General features: G+C 51.2%; 1 protein-coding gene across 1 annotated transcript in view; it reads left to right on the top strand.

The window, feature by feature from the left end:
• The first annotated feature begins 463 nt into the window (after positions 1-463).
• LOC135805640 (M-phase inducer phosphatase 1-like) overlaps positions 464-19,835 on the top strand; it is a 43,853-nt gene continuing 24,481 nt past the window's right edge. The window contains exons 1-5 of the mRNA XM_065319712.1: positions 464-681; positions 766-837; positions 5,223-5,285; positions 6,594-6,620; positions 7,468-7,542. Coding sequence (XP_065175784.1) covers positions 634-681; positions 766-837; positions 5,223-5,285; positions 6,594-6,620; positions 7,468-7,542 — 285 coding nt within the window. The 5' untranslated portion in view covers positions 464-633. The remainder of the gene's footprint in view (positions 682-765; positions 838-5,222; positions 5,286-6,593; positions 6,621-7,467; positions 7,543-19,835) is intronic.

The following is a 19,835-nucleotide window of genomic DNA, read 5'->3' on the forward strand; positions in this document are numbered from 1 at the left end:
AGTCTAGTACCAAAAGTCCATAACCCCCCAGGGAGGTTATGCTGATTGTACTTTCCCAGCATTGTGCAGTCAGAATTTGAAAATTCAGACGGTTCTTCGAGCTTCTTCCAAGTAAAGGCCTTGCAGGTCTGACCTGCTCAAAATGTCCACTTATATGGAAGTACGTATGCGTACCCAGTGCTCATATCCTTTTGTAGCCTGGCGCATGGCAGGAACATGGCCCGTCAATGGGCCGTCATGGGCTTCTCAAGGAGCTGTACATGTGGTAATCATGGTAATGTTTTTGGTAAAAGTGTCCAACAGATATATCGGGACAAATATAGAATGATCACGTAACTAAATGAGCTACAGCTACGGAGTTTGACATAATTTGGCAGCTGTACTACTCCGGTTCGAGCGGGTGCATGGCACATAATTTTTTAGGCAAGACCCATAAAAAGTCAGAGGAATTTCCGGTCGTTCATACTTTTTCACACCAGAAGAAGGAGATCACCAGTCGGCGCTTCATGCCTCTGCTGTCCAGTTGGTCAGCTGGCGTCGTCTACCTGATAATAGTAGGAAGAGAGAAATTCCTCGAAACGCCTCTTGTATAATAATTATTGTTGTTAGCTGAAGCTCAACCCGCACGCAGTTATGGACTCTTCGAGCCAAATTGAAAAGAGGGCCGACGCCCGAAAAAAAGTGCGGTGACCTTTCAGTGTGTGATTTTATGGTCGGCTGGTACGTATATGGGTTTTGTGGATGGTGTTTTGTTTCTTGCATCAGATGGATCTCTCCTTCATTGCGTGGGGCCCTGAGCCAGGCATACCATCGCCCTGTTCTCAGACATCATTGGAGGTACAGTTGCAGTGATGCATGCTGGCAGGCCAATTATCCTTTCACTGATGTCGCGTGGCATTTTATGTTTTTTTCTGGCTTCGCTTGTCACGCGCATGGTCTCGTCGTCGATCGAAAATTCGACTGAATTGATCAAATGAGTAGTCCACGAGGTTGAGTACTGATTACAACATGAGCTTGATCATTGATAATAATGACTGGCATCATCTTGTGGAGAATGTGATACACACTCAAACATACCTGCATCTATCAACAACAAAATCAATAATGACATCATCGTTAGCTGTATGCTTAGGGTGGTTGCAAAATTTTATTTTATCGTCCCAGAAACAGACATTGTTCTGTCCCCATGGAAATGTGCGCAAGAAGTTGCAGAGAAAAGTAGGCAAACATGGGCCAAGTACAGTACTAGTAAATTTGCGGAAACTGCAGTATCAAAGTTCAGTCCTGGAGAAAACAGACAGTTCAAGGGCATGGTATTTTCGATTGTGCCTGAGATCCACCTACCGTGCCACAGAATAATGCCGACACAATCCTCAGATTAAGCGTGTAATCACTGGTACAACTTTTAAAAGCGTACATTCTCGTGCATATAGAGCTTTTTCAAGGACGCGACACCGTGCCCACCAGCGGCGCTCACCCTGAGATCGTGGTGAACAGGTCGCACATTGAAATGTATACGAAATGCGACAGGTCCGTCTCCACCAGCGCATGGAGCGATTCTGAAGCTTGTTCTTTTTTGCCCAAGCCATGGAAGGGCTTCCTGGCAACTGCTCTGACTCAACACGAGTGTCGGATATAAAGTTGAGCACCATCCTAGTGCTTCTTTCACCTCCACGCATCCATTCCCACACAAAATGAACGTGAACTGCGCTTCACCTGTTCACCAGCGATTAAAAAAATTCTTGCAGCTGATCCCAAAAAAGTGACTGTTGGTCCGTCCTTAGAAAAGCTCTATACACCTTTGTCGTGCAAACTCATGGGAAGGTGCAGTGTTGTACATTTTTGCCATTGCATACTATTTTCTTGTACATTCCCATGGATTGCACGGGTTTATGCAAAATTCTCAAAAACGCAGATGAAAGCCACTAACGCGGAAAACTGCGCGTCCGCGGAATCGCATTATCCTGTGGGGACAGCTTGTGTGGTTAGCTTCGCATACAATGTTACGTAAGCGCACAGAACACAGGCACGGTACCAGTATACAGCCTACCGGGCAGGCTCAAAGATCCACTGACAACCAATGAAAAATGAATAAAATTGCAATGTTTTCACGGATGATGCTAGATTCATGGAATTTGTTGCGGCTGTGGAATCGCGATTTTCCAAGGGGGACAGATTATTCATTTCATATGCTGATCCCTTCTCTTCCCCCCCCCCCCCCCCCCCCCACAAACGCACACACCTTCCGAAATGAACACAGGTTGTTGTGCAGGACGACACAGATCTGCCATTCAGTAGTATGCACGCTCGCACAGCACCATTGCATGCCTGTACAGTGTTGGTCGACTTGCGATTTTGGCTCCCCCCCCCCCCCCCCCCAATGAGCGGTGTTTGTTCATGAATGACGAACTTTTGCGACGGGTCGGTGCATATTCGTGTACACTGGTGTAGAAAGGAAACGTGAAAAGGAGACAGAGTGGCTACACATCGACTTGCCTGTTTGACTCCGTAACCTCCAAGAGTGTGCAGCTCCTCTCATCGAGCTACGGGAGCTCTAAACTGACATTTAACCTTTCCTATGGCACTAGAAGACCGCTTTGTACTTTGCTTGGCGTACGGGAAACGCGTCATCGCGAAAAAGTTGACTTCGATTTGTGTGGCCCACTGCACGGCTGTTGCGCTATGTATTTCCCGTGCGCGAAATGAAGTAATTGTATCTCAATCTGTCAAATCCTACCGTATTTCCCCGAATGTAAGTCGCACCTTTTTTACACTAAACTTCAAGAGCAAAGAGGGGTGTGCAAAGAGGGGTGTGCAAAGAGGGGTGTGCAAAGAGGGGTGTGCAAAGAGGGGTGTGCGACTTAAAATCCAGTGGGACTTCCTACTTATGTGAATGTATTGAAATAATTGGCTCAGACCTGAAAATGGGTTGTGACATAATCAAGTGCGTCTTATAATCGGGGAAATACGGTACTAGTATATTTAATATAAGATTTTTTTCAACACTCTGGTCATACTACTGCCTGGGATGAGTTGTGTGCCTAAATTGCCCTGTACATGTTATGAGTTTGGAGCAGCATCAGTTGGCTCTCTTCAAAAGTTTTCAAGAGTCCCAGTATTTCCCCTTGACCCATAGAGATGTTTTAGTGAGGACATGTCAGTGTTTTGGCAGATCCTGTATCTAGGATTCGAGTGTTCTGCATTACTCAGAGTGTTGTAATGGATGCCGATGATGATATAACTGGCAGGGAAAGAAATACAATTGCTGTATGCTGAATAAGTACAAAAATTAATGATGTCTGTGATTGATTGATTGAAGAGTGTCGCCACAGCTTAGCATATCCAGTGCTTTAAACAGTATTAGAACGAGGTCTGTCTCGTTGTCCAGGAAATGACCAATCAGCGACATTCCCGCCAAGGGCCTTTCAAAGTTTAAAGCCCGCTCAATTGTAATTTACTGCTCTTGATGGCACGTCGAGGGCCTTGGATTAGTTTAAAGCCCGCTGAATATACTCTAAACAGGTGCGTACAACTTCCTGTACGCATTATAGCAAGAGTACATAACCCCCCAGAGCGAGCAACGCCTGATCCAGCTCTGCATAGGGTCTTGGCCGAGCGTAATCGGATCTTTGCGTCATAATACCGTACACACCTGAGGGGAACCCGGGGAGTCGTGGGTACTCTATGATCAAAAACAACGGTGCCCTGCCTCGAGACCGGCCTTACGCTGGTGTGGAGTGCACGCATGACATCAGAGATCCGATTACGCTCGACCAGGACCCTATGCAGAGCTGGATCAGGTGTTGCACACTCTGGGGGGGGGGGGGGGGCTCTTGATTATAGTATGGTGCAGATAATGAACTCTGCATGAAATGTACGGTGTACTACTTAAAAGCTACGCATTTCAGAAGTGTGTACAGTTTCTGCCTCCCGTACTCTTTAATCTGTACGATTTTCCTTTGTCAACAGCTGGCGGAACCCTATAAAACCGAAGATCAAAGTCATTGTGGGTATCGAAAAGGGCCTCTCGAAGCCCCTAAAGGAACGTAGCTCCCCAAGCTATGAATGAGAATGAAGCTCGCAAGAAGAGCCCAGCATTTCATTTGTTTCTATTCTACTTTTAGTAGTCCTCAGTGGTGCTGAGTTACCAGAAGAAAATATTCTATCATACCACACCAATTCTCTCTGCACACAAACCACCAAACTACCCAATATACCGTACTCACTTGATTAGAAGCCCCTCTCGAATAAAAGCCCCTCTTGAACAATAGCCCCCCCCCCCCCCACAAGGACTGTTTGAAAAAATACAATCCCCTCTCGAATAGAAGCCCGGACTACTGTTCGCAAAGCATGGGGTGACCAGGTAGTGCCATGTATGAAGGTCAAGTGTGCTAAAAACATCTCGTGCATGTTCATATTGGTACATGTCTTGGTCGTCGTAGTGTGTGCAAACTAACTCGGGGCTGAGTTGCTGTGAATATGAAAGTTTTAGAGATTCGATTGGAATACTGTTATGGAATGAAACAATAAAAGCCCCTCTTGAATAGAAGCCTCCTCAAAATTGGTATTGAAAAAATAGAAGCCCCCCGCTTCTAATCGAATGAGTACGGTAGGCCCTCAGGCTGGAAATTGGCTGACCAGCTAGCAATTCTTACGGAAGTGTTTGGAAAGCATCTAATGAAACTCATTTCATCAATTTGTATAGGTTACTCATCAACATAATTTTAGCCAGAAACCAAATCCTACATTATAGGCTTTGCTTGTGACAGATTAAGGGATAAATCAAGCTTTAGGCTTGTGGGTACATGTGAAACCCCGCCAGAGCGCCCCTACCTCGGCACCCTTCGAGTAGGTCCACGTGGGGAGGGGCGGTTGGGCGAGTCCTACTTGCCGCATTCGGTACTGCATTAAAAAGTACTCACCCTACGAAAACTGTGCGTGCGTCTCGTACACCGGCCAAAGGTCAAGAGCAGAGAGTCGTACAGACGTATCAAAACCCAGGGTTTGTGAGATCCCTCGTCAAGAGGGTGTGAACTGTTACGTACATTTCCAACCGGGTCGAGCACACGACGACTAGCCAAGCTTGCTTGGTGATGTCAACGCGGACAAGCGTATAATAATAATAATAATAATAATAATAATAATATAAGGTTGACATGCAAATCCGTATTCAGTATGTTCATCTGTTGTTTGATCTACTGTTCTTCGTCTGATAACTCAAGGGCTTGAGCATGGACAGTTGCGACTCAACAAGTGTTGATTCCTCACCAGATGACAGTCGTCCCGTGAGTGCCTGCACCCTTTTAAATGCAACCTGTTTGTTTTGAACCCCCCCCCCCCCCCACACACACACACCACACACACACACAAATATGCGCACACCCACACATTCACTCACGCTTTGCGCTCATTAGGGAGCATCTCATAAGTTCGCATTTTTTTCTAAACGTAACGCATACGGGGGTAGGTGGTAGCGCCCTTTTCGAATAGACAAATGACAGTTGGCACATATTCTGGATGTGTGCTGTGCATGTGCTATATATACTGGACAGTACTACAATCATGTAGTTGAGCAGGGTGTGTTTAGGTGTACTAGTAATGTAGATCTACCTGTGTTTGCAGATCAGCTAAACCCTGCACTGCATGCAAGCGATCAATCATGCAGGCTACTCAAATGTCACACCAGCATTATCAAACCGTGTACCTTGCCAGCTTTCACAGTACAGCCCACTAGTCGTTGTGGAGGAACTCTGTTTATGTGCGTCTACATGTCATTGATTGTACTTGTACTCAGTAGATGCGGTATTACCGTATGCCGTTCACTTCGACACTAGCAAAACATTCCATGCACATGATGTACATGTACATGTGCATACCATGGCGTGCATGGGCATGGGCATGGACATATACAGTAGTACAACACTGAAAATGTGCGATAAGACTTTCTAATACTGGGGGGAGGTAGGGGGTAAAGTCTATTCGAAATGCGTTACTTTTACAAAAAAGTGCGAACTTATGAGGTGCTCCCTTATTTGACACGAGGTTCCTCACCACAGAGACTGCTTTGCTGGTGCTGTTTCCCACTCTTGGTATGGTTCAATTGCCCAGAAAACTGTCTTGGGTTGATTGGTTGGATCAAGAGTACTTTGAAGTACACACACACACCCCAACAGTGTGCAACTCCACTATGGGTGCTATCCTGACAGAATTTCAAGTTCACGTCATTTTATGATTCAATGTTTATTATACTTGTACACATCTCCTGGACCTGCGGTGGGCAAAGCTCCTTTTGATCCTGCTGTGCAAACTAGTCCAAGGAAACACAAGTGATGCGTTAACACAAAATTAATGTCATAAATCACTGGTGCAAGGAGCGTTGCATCATAAAAATGACGTCAACTTGAAATTCTGCCGGGACAACAGGGTATGCAGGAGTTGTACACTCTTGGGGGTTTATGTACCGGTACTCTTGGTTCGATCAAGAGTACATATCTGATATCAAGAGTACATATCTGATATGCATGCAGCACACATTGCCTTAACTGCATGCAGCAATGTTCCAAGTGCTTCACCTCTTCTGTGTTCTTGTCCAGGCCATGTTCAGAAGAGAAGGCAAAAAGGTGAGGAAATGGGTGTCCTGTAAGGCCACACCAAGTTATTTCTATGTTTCGCGTTTCCGCGCTTGTACCTTTTCGAATCTTTGACAAGAATAGAAAGCACTCAGGCGAGTCAATTGATGACTATTCTGGCGAACATCCTCTAGCCAGTATGGCAGATCAGCTTCTCGATACTCTTTCATTCTAGACAATGGTACGTAGAAATTGCGAGCGATGAAAATTCTTTCCAAGCCGTCCGGGAGGGCCTGCTCACCAAGCGAGCGCAAGCGAAGATTCCATTTGTCAAGGACTCCGAGATTTTCCAGGATCGTCGTGATGGAGAGGAATTCCACTCGACTCATGTCAAAGTGCAGAAGGAGCCATCCATGAAATTTGTTGCGGTATCGCTCCAGCCCAGTCTACCAGTTGTCCTGTAGCGGCTTGTCGTTTTGGATATAAGTGACAGTTTAGACTATTCTGTGTACAACATAGCTCAGTGCAGTACACATAGAATGGATTTTTGCACAAAGCCACGTGAAATTACATTACCCCCGAAGGAAGCAAGTGTCTTCTTCTCCCGAAACCTAATTCCGAGATGGGTAAAGGGGTGGCGGTTGCCTACCTTGTATGCGATTGTTTCGGCGAAAACCAGAAACAGCTGGCTGACTGGAAGCACATAATTATAATTATGTATTACCATGGCCGACCTGGTATGTTCCACTGTATGTTTATGCCGATGCATAGCATGCGGTCAAGAGGGACCAGGTGCCCGAGGCAATTAGTTTGTTGACCAAAAACGAATAGGTGTACTTCAGTATACTTGCATGCTAACTGTGCCGTCTGACCCGTAATGTGGTTTGTTTCTCTACAGCTGGCTTTGCTGCCAAGACTGTCAAGCAGCATTGATGAAGAGCTCATACCCTCCGAAACGTCTCGCTCAGCTATCGTACGTTTTCCCTCTGATTGACCCATCCACTTGCATTCTCCGCTGGAGAGAGAGAGGGGAGGGCGGGAGGGAGAGAGAGAGAGAGAGAGAGAGAGAGAGAGAGAGAGAGAGAGAGAGAGAGAGAGAGAGAGAGAGAGAGAGAGAGAGAGAGAGAGAGGGGAGGGCGGGAGGGAGAGAGCAGCTATACCACTGCCATGCCCTACACTCAGAAAATTGAAATGCTGCCTACTCTAAGTTCACTCAAGGAGAATGAGCCCTCGGCAAGTTTTGGCTTAGGTCATGGTGGCTCGGAGCATAGATGTGGGGTTGCACACTCTGGTTCATGTCCTGGTGCTGTGCATGCGCAAAAAACTCGCCCCAACTTCCGTGCATGCATTACCAACATTGGACATCAACGGACAAGAAAGGAGAAGGAGGCCGCCTCCGTTATCTGCAAGAACGAAGCAATCATGGTCGAACCATCTGGCAAGAGTGAGGGATTTGTTGTAAAATCTCGAAATAGTTACAAAAAGCTAATGCTTTTTTGTAGTGTCAGGATAGCTACACGGCTGCGAGGTGAAGATCGAGGACCTTAACCCTTTATTGGCTGGCCTATCTCTTAATTTGCTAAATCCTATATACAGGACTTTGGTCATATTTTTCAACTCAAAATGGGTGTGGCATGAGAATAGCAAAAAGTATGTGACCAATTCTTCCTTGCTAGGTCTTAGTAGATATCGAGAGTTGAATAAGATAATTTTTTCAAACACTAATGTAGTGATGCTTTATGCACTCACCTTATTTAGTATACACATTACCCGTATGGGGTTACCCGCACATCCAGAGTGCATGACCTGGTGACCCTAACTGGGCCTACTTGGTGCCCGTAATGGCTTGGTCACCTTGCCTCTCTGGCATGCATGGATATCTTGCTGTTCATCTTTAGTTTCAGGGTTCTTTGTCTAAACGAGACATCCGAGTGGTAATGGACTGAGTGTGCTGGTGACTGTGTAGTCACTACATGGTGTCAGAAGTGGCAGACGATAAGTCCTCATGGCGGCTTTGCGTTTTTCCCCACCTTCTGCGTTCGACTTTACCCATCCTGGGCAATGGACTGCGTGGAAGCTGCGATTCAATCGGTTTCGAATCGCCAGCAAACTAGACGAGTCCTCGGATGAGGTACAGGTAGCTACTCTAGTGTACACCATGGGCATGGACGCTGATCAGGTGTTTGAGCACCAGCTTGGACTATCGGACGACCAGAAGAAGGATTTTGATGAAGTTTTGAAGGCGTTCGACACGTACTTCACCCCATCCGTCAACATAGTTCACGAACGCTCCAAGTTCGAGCAAATTATCCAGCAGCCCGGCCAGAGTCTTGACGAGTTTGTGCGTGCCTTGTATAAAGGTGCGGAGCATTGTGCGTTTCAAGCAGAAACAGACAACCGGATTCGAGATCGACTGATCGCACACATGCGTGACAAACGTGTCAGCCGAGAATTGCAGATGAAAGCCCCCTCGGAGCAAACACTTGCCAAGTCTCTCGAGTTTGCACGACAGGCAGAGCGTGTTGCACAGCAGGTTGCAGAGCAGTCGTCAGATAGTCGTGGTGCATCCTCTGTTGGACCTGGTGGACTCGCAGCTGCTGGTGTACACCAAAAGAAACGACCCGACAGCAGGCAATGGCATCGCGAACAAGAAACGCATGCTGCTCCATCCTCATCGTGCTGCCCCAACTGCGGCGGTAGGACGCATCCAAGAGATCGATGTCCAGCTCGAGGCAAGTCGTGCCGGTCGTGTGGAAAGAAAAACCATTTTGCGAAAGTTTGCAGGGCGACCCGTCAATCGTCTGCCGTCGGCATGAACTCAGTTGGCTTTGCACCGGACGAATCTGACGACCCAGAGCAGTTTTTTGTTGGCACTACCGCTGCGGACAACTCAGACACCTCGCCTTGGTTTGCAGAGTTGCAAGTTGGCACAACGATGGTACGCTTCAAGCTGGACACAGGGGCGGATGTGTCAACGATGTCCAAGACTGTATGGCTCAGCATTAGTCCACAACCCACACTCCAATCAACAAAGGTACAATTGCGTGGTGCCGATGACCAGCTTCTACCTGTGTGTGGCGTTTTTTCAGCTAGCCTGAAGTACAAGGGCAAGGCCACCGATGTTCGAATGTACGTGTTGGAGCGTGCAAGTGGTTGCCTACTCAGCCGCTCTGCATGTGATGAACTTGGACTTGTCAAGCGCGTGAGTGCCACCCGTGCTCAGGTCCAACCTCCATCTGGAAAGCCGCTGGTCGGATGCATGGAGGGACCGCCTGCACATATCCACCTGCAGTCCGATGCGACGCCATACCGTTGTGTGACAGCCCGACGAGTCCCACACCACCTTTTTGGTAAGGTGCGCGAAGAGCTCGCGAGAATGGAGGATGGTGGCATCATAACAAAAGTCAAGGAGCCCACAGAATGGTGCTCGCCAATGGTTCCGGTACTGAAGCCGAATGGAAAGGTTCGGATATGCGTCGACCTGAAACGGCTAAATGCATCCGTGAAGCGGGAAGCGTTCCAGCTACCGACCATTGAGGACACATTGGCCACGCTGTCGAACTCGACCGTATTTACCACTCTTGACACAGCCAATGGGTTTTGGCAGATTCCACTGTCGTCGGACTCTGCCAAGCTAACGACGTTCATTACGCCTTTTGGAAGGTACCACTTCAACCGGTTGCCATTCGGCATAACATCAGCGCCCGAGATTTTCCAGGCCCGAGTCTCCGGTCTCCTGGATGGTCTCCCCGGCGTGTCAGTGTACATGGATGACATCATCGTCTACGGCCGCACAATGGAGGAACATGACCGTCACTTGGCAGAAGTCATGCGGGTTCTGGATGCCGCACACATTACGCTCAACAAGGAGAAGTGCCGGTTCAGACAGAGCCAAGTGAAGTTCCTGGGTCACCTGATCACCAACAAGGGAGTATTGCCGAACCCTGCCAAGATCTCAGCTATCACCAGCCTAAAGCCACCCAAAGATGTCTCTGACCTGAGACGCCTGCTTGGAATGTTCAATTTCCTGGCCCGTTTCATACCCAACCTTTCCGAGGTGAGCTCTCCTCTGCGGACCTTACTTCGCGACGACACTGTCTGGAATTGGGCCGAGCCACAGCAGGAAGCATTCAATCGTCTGAAGCAGTTGGCCACAGAGGCCCCGTGTCTGGCGTTCTATGACCCAAGCCGCCCAACAGTTGTCAGTGCCGACGCAAGCAGCTATGGCCTTGGCGCAGTTCTGCTTCAGCAACACGGTACAGACTACCGAGCAGTTGCCTATGCATCTCGTTCTCTCACCGATACCGAACGCGAGTACGCCCAGATAGAGAAAGAATGTCTGGCAGTCGTGTGGGCATGTGAGCGTTTCCACAGCTTCGTATACGGGTGTCCATCTCTCGTCGTGCATACGGACCACAAGCCGTTGATTCCGTTGATTAATACCCGTGACCTCAACAGAGTTCCACTCCGCTGCCAACGTCTGCTGATGAGACTGATGGCATACAACCCCACAGCAGTCCACATACCAGGGAAGAACCTCGTTGTGGCGGATGCTCTGTCACGATCACCTGAGCCATGCACGGAGACACCGTCACTCGATGCCGAGATTACGATCAACGTTGCGGCTTCCATTCAATCCATCGTGTCATCCGGAAAGTCCCGGGAGATTGCCTCTGCCACTGCTGCCGACCCAGTCCTGAACCGTGTCCTGCAGTACATCCGCACCGGATGGCCTAGCTCAGCGAAAGGTCTCGAGCAGGACATACAGTCGTACTACCACGAACGTCAGTTGTTGTCGTGTGTGGACGGAGTGGTCTACCATGGCCCACGTATCGTCATTCCACCCAGCATGCGCTCCGCTGTTCTCGCTTCCCTGCATGACGGGCATCTGGGAGTGTCCAAATGCAAGGCACGCGCCAAAGATTCCATCTGGTGGTCTGGCCTCAGCAAGCAGATTGAGAACATGGTTGCCACGTGCCCCACCTGCACGAAACACCGCACACAGCACCGGGAGCCCCTCAAGCCGGTTCCACGCCCAGCTCTGCCCTGGAGCACGATTGGCTGTGACCTCATGGAGCACAGAGGAAAGTCGTACCTTGTCGTCGTTGACTACCTATCTCGCTACCTAGACGTAATCCCCATGACGTCCACCACATCTGCTCGTGTCATCGCACACTTGCACAGTCTATTTGCCGTTCACGGGATTCCAGACACAGTGGTCTCCGACAACGGGCCGCAATTCGGCAGTGCCGAATTTCGAAGTTTTGCCACATCGTATGGTTTCACACACCGAACGTCAAGCCCGCAGTACCCGCAATCTAACGGCGAAGCGGAACGAGCTGTACGCACCGCCAAGGGTCTTCTGGAGAAGAATACCAGCTTAGCAGACGCACTCCTCGCTTACCGTGCTACGCCATTAGCAAACGGGTTCGCACCAGCTCAGCTTCTATTCGGTCGCCGCCTCCGGACAACACTGCCAGTCACTGCAGAGCAGCTAAAACCGGAATGGCCTGATCTGACCGCCGTCGCTGAGAAAGAAGCAACTCAACAAGACCGTCAGAAAGCAGACTTTGATCGGAGGCATGCAACACTCCCCCTCCCTGTGTTGCAACCAGGAGACAAGGTTTGGCTAGCTGACACTGGTGCGGAAGGCACTGTGCTGGAACAGCTCAGTGACCGCTCGTATCGTGTACGCATCGGGTCTTCGGGAGCAACGCTTCGAAGGAATCGGCACCATTTGATCCAGCAACCATCAGCACCACCGGTCGACACTGATGGCCCTGTGTGTAATGCCCAGCCAAATGCAGCCGAGCCAGATCGACCAATTCGTCACAATCGTGGCCAGCCAGCGCGGCGTCTCATCGAAGAGTGTTGACTCTCTACAGCTGACGTATCCCGGCTACTGTGCACATAGACAACCTATTGCACATGTATCATTCCGACTACCTACATTATTTGTTTTGTTGCACCTACCTTTCTCTTCTCCTTTCCCTCTTTCTTCTTTTAGGTTACTTTGTATGAGCCTTTTGTCTCAGAAGGGAGATGTAGTGATGCTTTATGCACTCACCTTATTTAGTATACACATTACCCGTATGGGGTTACCCGCACATCCAGAGTGCATGACCTGGTGACCCTAACTGGGCCTACTTGGTGCCCGTAATGGCTTGGTCACCTTGCCTCTCTGGCATGCATGGATATCTTGCTGTTCATCTTTAGTTTCAGGGTTCTTTGTCTAAACGAGACATCCGAGTGGTAATGGACTGAGTGTGCTGGTGACTGTGTAGTCACTACAACTAACATCTCAGGCTCATCTCCTTGCCCAATATTACTAAGGCCTGTGCCCTATTTTACGATTCCTATATATAGGATTTGAGATTTTATTGGACCTTGTTTTATCCTTAAAACTGGTAGTTTCATGACGGCATGTGCGATATGTCGTCAAGAAACCACCCCGTGCCACACCTGCAATGTTTCTCTGCACATTCACTGCTTCAGTCCTTTCCATGACAGCAGCTGAACAATTATGCTCAAATTTCCAATTATTGCTGAAAATGGGTATTCATCAGAAATATTATCGCCCTATGAATCTAAAATGTAAACATTCATGCCTCAAACATACTTACAACTTCCATGAAAACCATTATGCCGTTATTATTGGTCGTGATGACCAATAACAACAGCATAAAAGGCACACATTTTCAAATCCTATATTATAGGATTTTTGGCCAGCAAATTAAGAGATACATTGATCGAACACCGATGTTCGATGGGGTAGGCATTTTCAAATTATCGTAACTTTGTCAAATCGTGGTCTTTCGGAGAGATCAAAATATGTAGGTCGAAGAGAAAACTCTCAGCCGTTGCCTCGAACAATTTGCAAAGCGATACGAAGAGCGGTTCTTGAGTTACAGCACTCGTAATGTTGGTCCCGGGAAATTTGCGCTCAGAGCGCGATGCGTGGGTCAACGGCCGGGATTTTCCCTGCTTACGTCACCTGTTGAGAAGACTACACCGATTCAACTTCGAAAGCAGGTTCCCGGAAGTCTCTACGAAAATTTTTGAGTTTGATACGAGCAACAGGAGTGAAATGGTGGATAGAGATAGATATCGAGCGTGGGCCCAGCGCTGGTGGGCCTTCCCTGGCTTGCAGAGCTGGGCCAGTGCATCCCGTGGAGTCGAGTGTACACTCATTGCGCTCCTCTCGCCAAGGCCTTTCCAGGATGCCCAAGATTGTGGAATTTGTCCAATGCAAACTAAAGTTACGTCCAATTTAGGTACAGGTTTGGTGATCGTGTGGGCTTGTTTGATTAAAAAAGGCCAATAAAGGGTTAACAAGCAGACATGAAGAAATTCACAGACATCACCCATCACGAAAACTCCCACAACCACTTGCTAAGGGACCATCGCAAAAGTTCGCAGAAGCCCCTGAAACGAAGAGCATACGTTTGGGGGGGGGGGGAGGGAGTCGGTGTCGAAAATCGCAAACCGGGCTTCAATTCAAAAAAGTATTGACGACATGTAGGAGCTGATATAGATTAGCATGCTCAAAGGATACAACTGCATAGCTCTAGCTGTTCTCGTTCTTAGATCACCCACTGCAAGGTGATATCATCGTAGCATTTATAAAGTGCTGTACATTGTTACACACTGATACAACAATGCTTGTGTAGTATATTATAATAATTATTATGTGTGAGCATCCAAGTGAAATAATGAAGCCCATATTGTGACTGTCGTTTCGTTTGAGGGGGGAGGGAGGGGGGTCAGGCCCGAAACTAACGGTCTTCGTTTCGGGGGCTTCTGCGAACTTTTGCGATGGTCCCTAAAGTCATACCTCGACACAATTCACGGTTCAGTAAGGTTTACGGATTTCCCAATGATCATTGTCCAGGTCTTCCGCTATACCGCGTTGTGGCAACGAACGAGCGAGCGGATCTTCTTTCGTTATCAAATCACCGACGGCCAACAAAGTGTGCACGGATCGACTCCACACTCAAGATCACCTAATATAAAAGTGGGCTCAGAACCAAAATGAGTGAGGTGTTGTCTGAAGGATATTCGGAGAGGTACAGTCAGGCTTGTTAGATAATCACGACCGCCCCAACTCACTCCCGGACACGCACTCACAACAACGTCCACAACGAGTTCTTTGGCGAACAGTGTTCATATAATTATTGGAGAAGAAGCAGAGAATGTGGGAGAGCGAAAAACACAAGTTTGTTCCACGGCCAACTCTAAAACTAACTGGAACTGATGTAGTTCTTCGTTGTACGCACTGTACGCATGAGAGCACGCCAGTTGCATGCCAGCGCGCAAGCGAGCAATGAACATGAAACGGACACCAGAAGTAAAAGGATCTGGCGGTGACACAAAGTCAAAGGGAATGTATTACATGTCGGGAGACCATCAATGAGCCATGGTAGCCGGCGGGTGCAACAAGGAATGTAAGATAGAAGTTAGAGCAACGAATACCATCAAGAGTACATAACCCCCCAGAGTGTGCAACTCCCACATACCCTGTTGTCCCGACAGAATTTCAAGTTGACGTCATTATTTATGACGCAATGCTCCTTGCAGCAGTGATTTACAACATGTGTACGGGTGTCAACGCATCACACGTTTTTCTTTGCAATAATTTGTACAGGATCGATCGGCTTCGGTCAACCACAGGTTCCGGATTCGTCTGATAATCCGTGTACAGTGCGCATTGCATCATCAAAATGACGTCAACTTGAAATTCTGTCGGGACAGCACCCATAGTGGAGTTGCACACTCTGGGGGGTTATGTACTCTTGATACCATGCATACTCTCACATCACCCCTTAGTGACTCATGTCACTACCGAATAGCTACAACATAGTCATGAATATCGAGCAGGTCGCACGAGCGTAGACCGGTCGCGCAATGATGGGCCTGCAGCAGGCGGCGGCGTGACCGGGTCAACGCTCAATACCAGAGACGGAACAGGGCCCGACTCGGCTTCATCGCTGGCACCCGGAGCGACGGGCGGCGGGGGCGGCAGATCGTCCTCGGCGGCACGCCTTAATAAGTCGACATTCACGATCTTGTCACGGCCGGTGCCGTCGACCCGATGAACCACCACCGTCGAGGGGCCCACGATCGACATAACTTGCCAACCAGGCTCGTACGGGGTTAGGCGCTTCTGGCAGCGCTGAGGCCGGCGAAGCATGACAGCATCGCCAACAGTCAAGCGGCTTGGTGTCGGCTCGTCGATGAAGTCGAAGCGGCCGAGCGCAGACTCGATGTAGTCTCGCATCGCCGCTGCTGGAGGTCGTCTACCCATGAGCCAGCTGAATACGAGTGCTGAGGCCGATCCACGACCAAGGCACGGGGATGCCAACCATGGCCTCCATCGGGGAGACGTTGGTGGCGCTGTGTGGCCGGATCCGATAGTAGTACAGGAGCATCGCCAGCTCCTGTTCCCAGTCGTGCGCCTCATCCAGAACCTTCCGCACGAGGGTCAACAGGGTTTGGTTGAACCTCTCAGCCACGCCTTGCGACTGGGGATGACGTGCCGCGCCGTAGCAGACATGAACGCCGAACGCCTCGTAGACGGAAGACATGACAGCGTTCTTGAACTCTGTGCCGTTGTCGGATCGAACCACGCGAGGAGGACCCCACCGAGAGCACACGTCGACGAAAGCTCTAGCCACACAGATGCCGTCATGACGCTTGAGGGGAACCACCTCGACCCACTTGGTGAATGCATCCACGCATACCAACACGCAGTGGTAACGCCCGGACCGGTTAACGCCGAGCTCGAGGGTATCGATGTGCACCACATCCCAGGGGCCGTTGGCTGATACCGGACGAGTGGGCTCGGTCGCCTCTCCGCGGCGTGGGTTGGCGGCTTGACAGCTGCTGCATCCGGACACAAACGCTTGGCAGCGCTGTCCCATGCCCAAGAAATGGCACTGGGATCGAAGCAACTGCCACGTCGCCTCCCAGCCACTATGGCCAGACACCTGGTGGGCTGCACGCACGGCCCGCTCCTCCAGCGCAGCAGGAAGCACAGGAACGCACTTGACGTCGTTCGGCGGAAGCTTGACGCTGCGCTGTAAGACGCCGTCTTGAACTTGCAGCTGACCGCGGATGTTCCGGAAGCCGCTGTCAGGCGGGAGGTCGTCCCCAGCGATCACTGCGGCCTTCACTGCCTGGAGTGCACCATCGTCCTCCTGCCCGGCCAGGATCTCGGCCATCGACAGACTCGGCATGATGGCGAGGCTGGCAGCAACATCCGTCACGCTGTTATCCGATGTGCAGGCCAGCCAGGACGTCGGAACGCGCGTGAGCTGGTCGGAGAGGTTCTGTTCTGACGGAACCCAGTCCACCTCCACGTCAAGGCGAGCTGGTGCGACGATGTCGTCAATGATCTGCAACCGACGCTTGACGAGCAGCTCGTGGAGCCCGCCAACCTTCACGCGGCGCTCGTTCCCGAGGATCTGACGAAGCCAGCCATGCACGGTCTTGGAATCCGTGTGGAGGCGGATCTTCCGCGCAGGCCAATTGGCAGCCGCGTTGAGGCCCTTGATGACGGCGTCCAACTCAGCGATGTTGATATGCCGTTTGTCGTCAGCCGGGCGCAGCCAGCTGCGGTCCTCGATGACCTCGCCGTTGACTTGCACCACGACACCCAGCGCGATTCCCGACGCATCGCACCACACGTGCCACTCCGTTGCGTCGTCATGCTGCACCGACCATACGCCACGCACCGGATCGTGCTCGTTGACTTGGGTCTGGATGTCGCGGCAGAGCTGCAGCAGACGAGGTGGCACGGCGATATCCCAGCCGACGGATTCGCCGATCATCCGCTTCAGCCAATTCGTCGTCGGTCGCAGCCACGCACAGACGGGGTAATGGCTGACGAGCTTGCCACACCAGCTGAACACGGCGCGCTTGGTGGGCGCCTCCGGTAGCTGCAGGCAGACGTCACGGCGACGTTGCCAGTTGATCGTGCCGTCTTGAGTCGAGAGCTGGAGGCCCAGCACCCGAGCAGTAGGGAGCTTCTCGGCAGGCTTGCACTTCAGGCCGTAGCGCTCGAGCTGCTGGGTCGTGGCCACCACTTGGGAGTCCGGCACACGCAAGTCGTCGACATAGTTGTCCACGCCGTCGAGGTCTTTGGTCACCCACTTCACGACCATGTCGAGGATCTTCGGCGCGACGTTGAGGCCGAACCCCATGCGCGTCATGGCAAACAACTCTCCTTGCCACACGATCGCTTGATAGCGGTACAGACGGGGAGCCATCCGGATCTGGAGGTACGCCTTGCTCAGATCAAGGAGGGCGCTATCACCGTCCCCGAGTCGCCACTCGCGCAGCTTCTGGCCGCAAGCCGGCGCATCCAGGCCTGGGTGCGACACGAGACACTCATTCAGAGCGCGGTAGTCTAAGCACGGCCGCACGGGAGTTGACGCCTTGTGAGCCTGGTCGACAGCCATCAGTGGAAGAACACAGGCCGGTTCACCGAACGCTTCACGGTCGTACGGGACCAGCCAGCCGTTCTCGCGCCACATCTGGACCTCCTTGACGAACTGCTGCTCTTGCTCTGGGTTGAGTTTCTTGCGCGGATATTCTCCAACACCAGAACCAAGAGGAAGAGACGGCTCCGTGTCGGCTTTCCATCGCCAGGTGGCTTCCCAGAAGCCTAGGTCGTCGCGCCAGGTTGCCTCAATGTCGTCCATCCGCAGCGTGACCTGACCATCGCCGTCGCTGACCGAGATATGCCGTGACAGCTTCTCCGTGGCAGCCGCCACGCCGGCCGAGGCGACGTCACGTGCGGGGCCGAATACAACAGACGATAACTGGCCTCCCGGCTGATCATGGGAGATGCTGACACCACCAACTTGGGACACGATGTCCGATCCGATCACGATATCGGTGTTGAGGGCGTCGAGGTTCGGCACGACGAGCAACGAAACCTTGATCGTCGGTAGGTAGACCGAGCCATCCTCGCGCTTCAGCGTCATGTCCACGCTGCCGGTGACGTCCAAGGGTGTGCCGTCCACCGTGATCAGCCGGTCGCTGGTCTCCTTCAGGCTGGACTGCATACCCAGCTGCTGGACAACTGGCCACTCGATCAGGGACCGAGTGCAACCCGTGTCGACAACCGACGCTTGGCGGCTCCAATGCGCGTTTTCGACCTGCACCTCCACTGCAACTCGAATCAGCTGCGACGAAGGCCGGGGCATAGCCAGGCAGAAATCCGTCCGCGGGTGCGACGCTGCCGGGGCTGGTGCTGTGGCGGCCACACGTCCAGAATCTGACCTCTGAGGACAGTCTTTCCTCAGGTGGCCCACCTGATGACAGCGATAGCACGTGGGTCCACTCCTCTTGGCTGGAGCATCCGTGGTCGTCCTTGGCCAAGTCGACTGCGGGGGCCCACCACCGCCACCTCGCTGTCCACCGCCACGACGCTGCTGATTCGGGCAGCTACGGCGCATGTGACCCACTTGGCCACAGCCATAGCACATCAGCGACTGACTCTGGGGCGGGGGACCAGATCGGGCTGCAGCCACCGCCTGAGCGACCCCTGCCGCTGACTGCATCGTCCTCACCTGTCCAGGCAGCTCCGCGACGGTAAGGCTCTTCATGGCGTTGGCCAGCCGGACGGTTTTCCCATACTCGTGTGGTAGACCGCTGATCAACTGCTCCACGAGCAACGGGTCTTTCCCATCCGCAGCAACCTTGTGGCCTGACAATGTCAGCAGGCGCGTCAGGTCTGCTACGTAGGCGTTGACAGGCTCATCCAGGGCCAGCTGCCGCCCTACGAATAGATGGTAGGACTCCGCCGGGCTGGGCGCGAACGCCGCCTCCAAAGCAGCCTTCACCGCCGCGGTCTTCTTCCGATCCTCTGCGGACAACTGGTCAAACACCAGGAACGCCGGACCATCCAGCAACAATGGCAGATGCGCCATCTGTTTTTCCTCCGAGTCCCATTTGTGCAGTTCTCCAAGGACCAGGAACTTAGACCAAAACGCAGCAAGGTTATCACCTTTTCCACGAAACGGCCGAACAAAACTATCAAACTTCAACGTCGACATCGTATTGCACACTGCTACTCCACCAAACCGGGTTTCGGCACCAAGCTGTTAGATAATCACGACCGCCCCAACTCACTCCCGGACACGCACTCACAACAACGTCCACAACGAGTTCTTTGGCGAACAGTGTTCATATAATTATTGGAGAAGAAGCAGAGAATGTGGGAGAGCGAAAAACACAAGTTTGTTCCACGGCCAACTCTAA

This window comes from Sycon ciliatum, chromosome 1 (genome assembly GCF_964019385.1).
Source record: "Sycon ciliatum chromosome 1, ocSycCili1.1, whole genome shotgun sequence".
Lineage (NCBI taxonomy): Eukaryota > Metazoa > Porifera > Calcarea > Leucosolenida > Sycettidae > Sycon > Sycon ciliatum.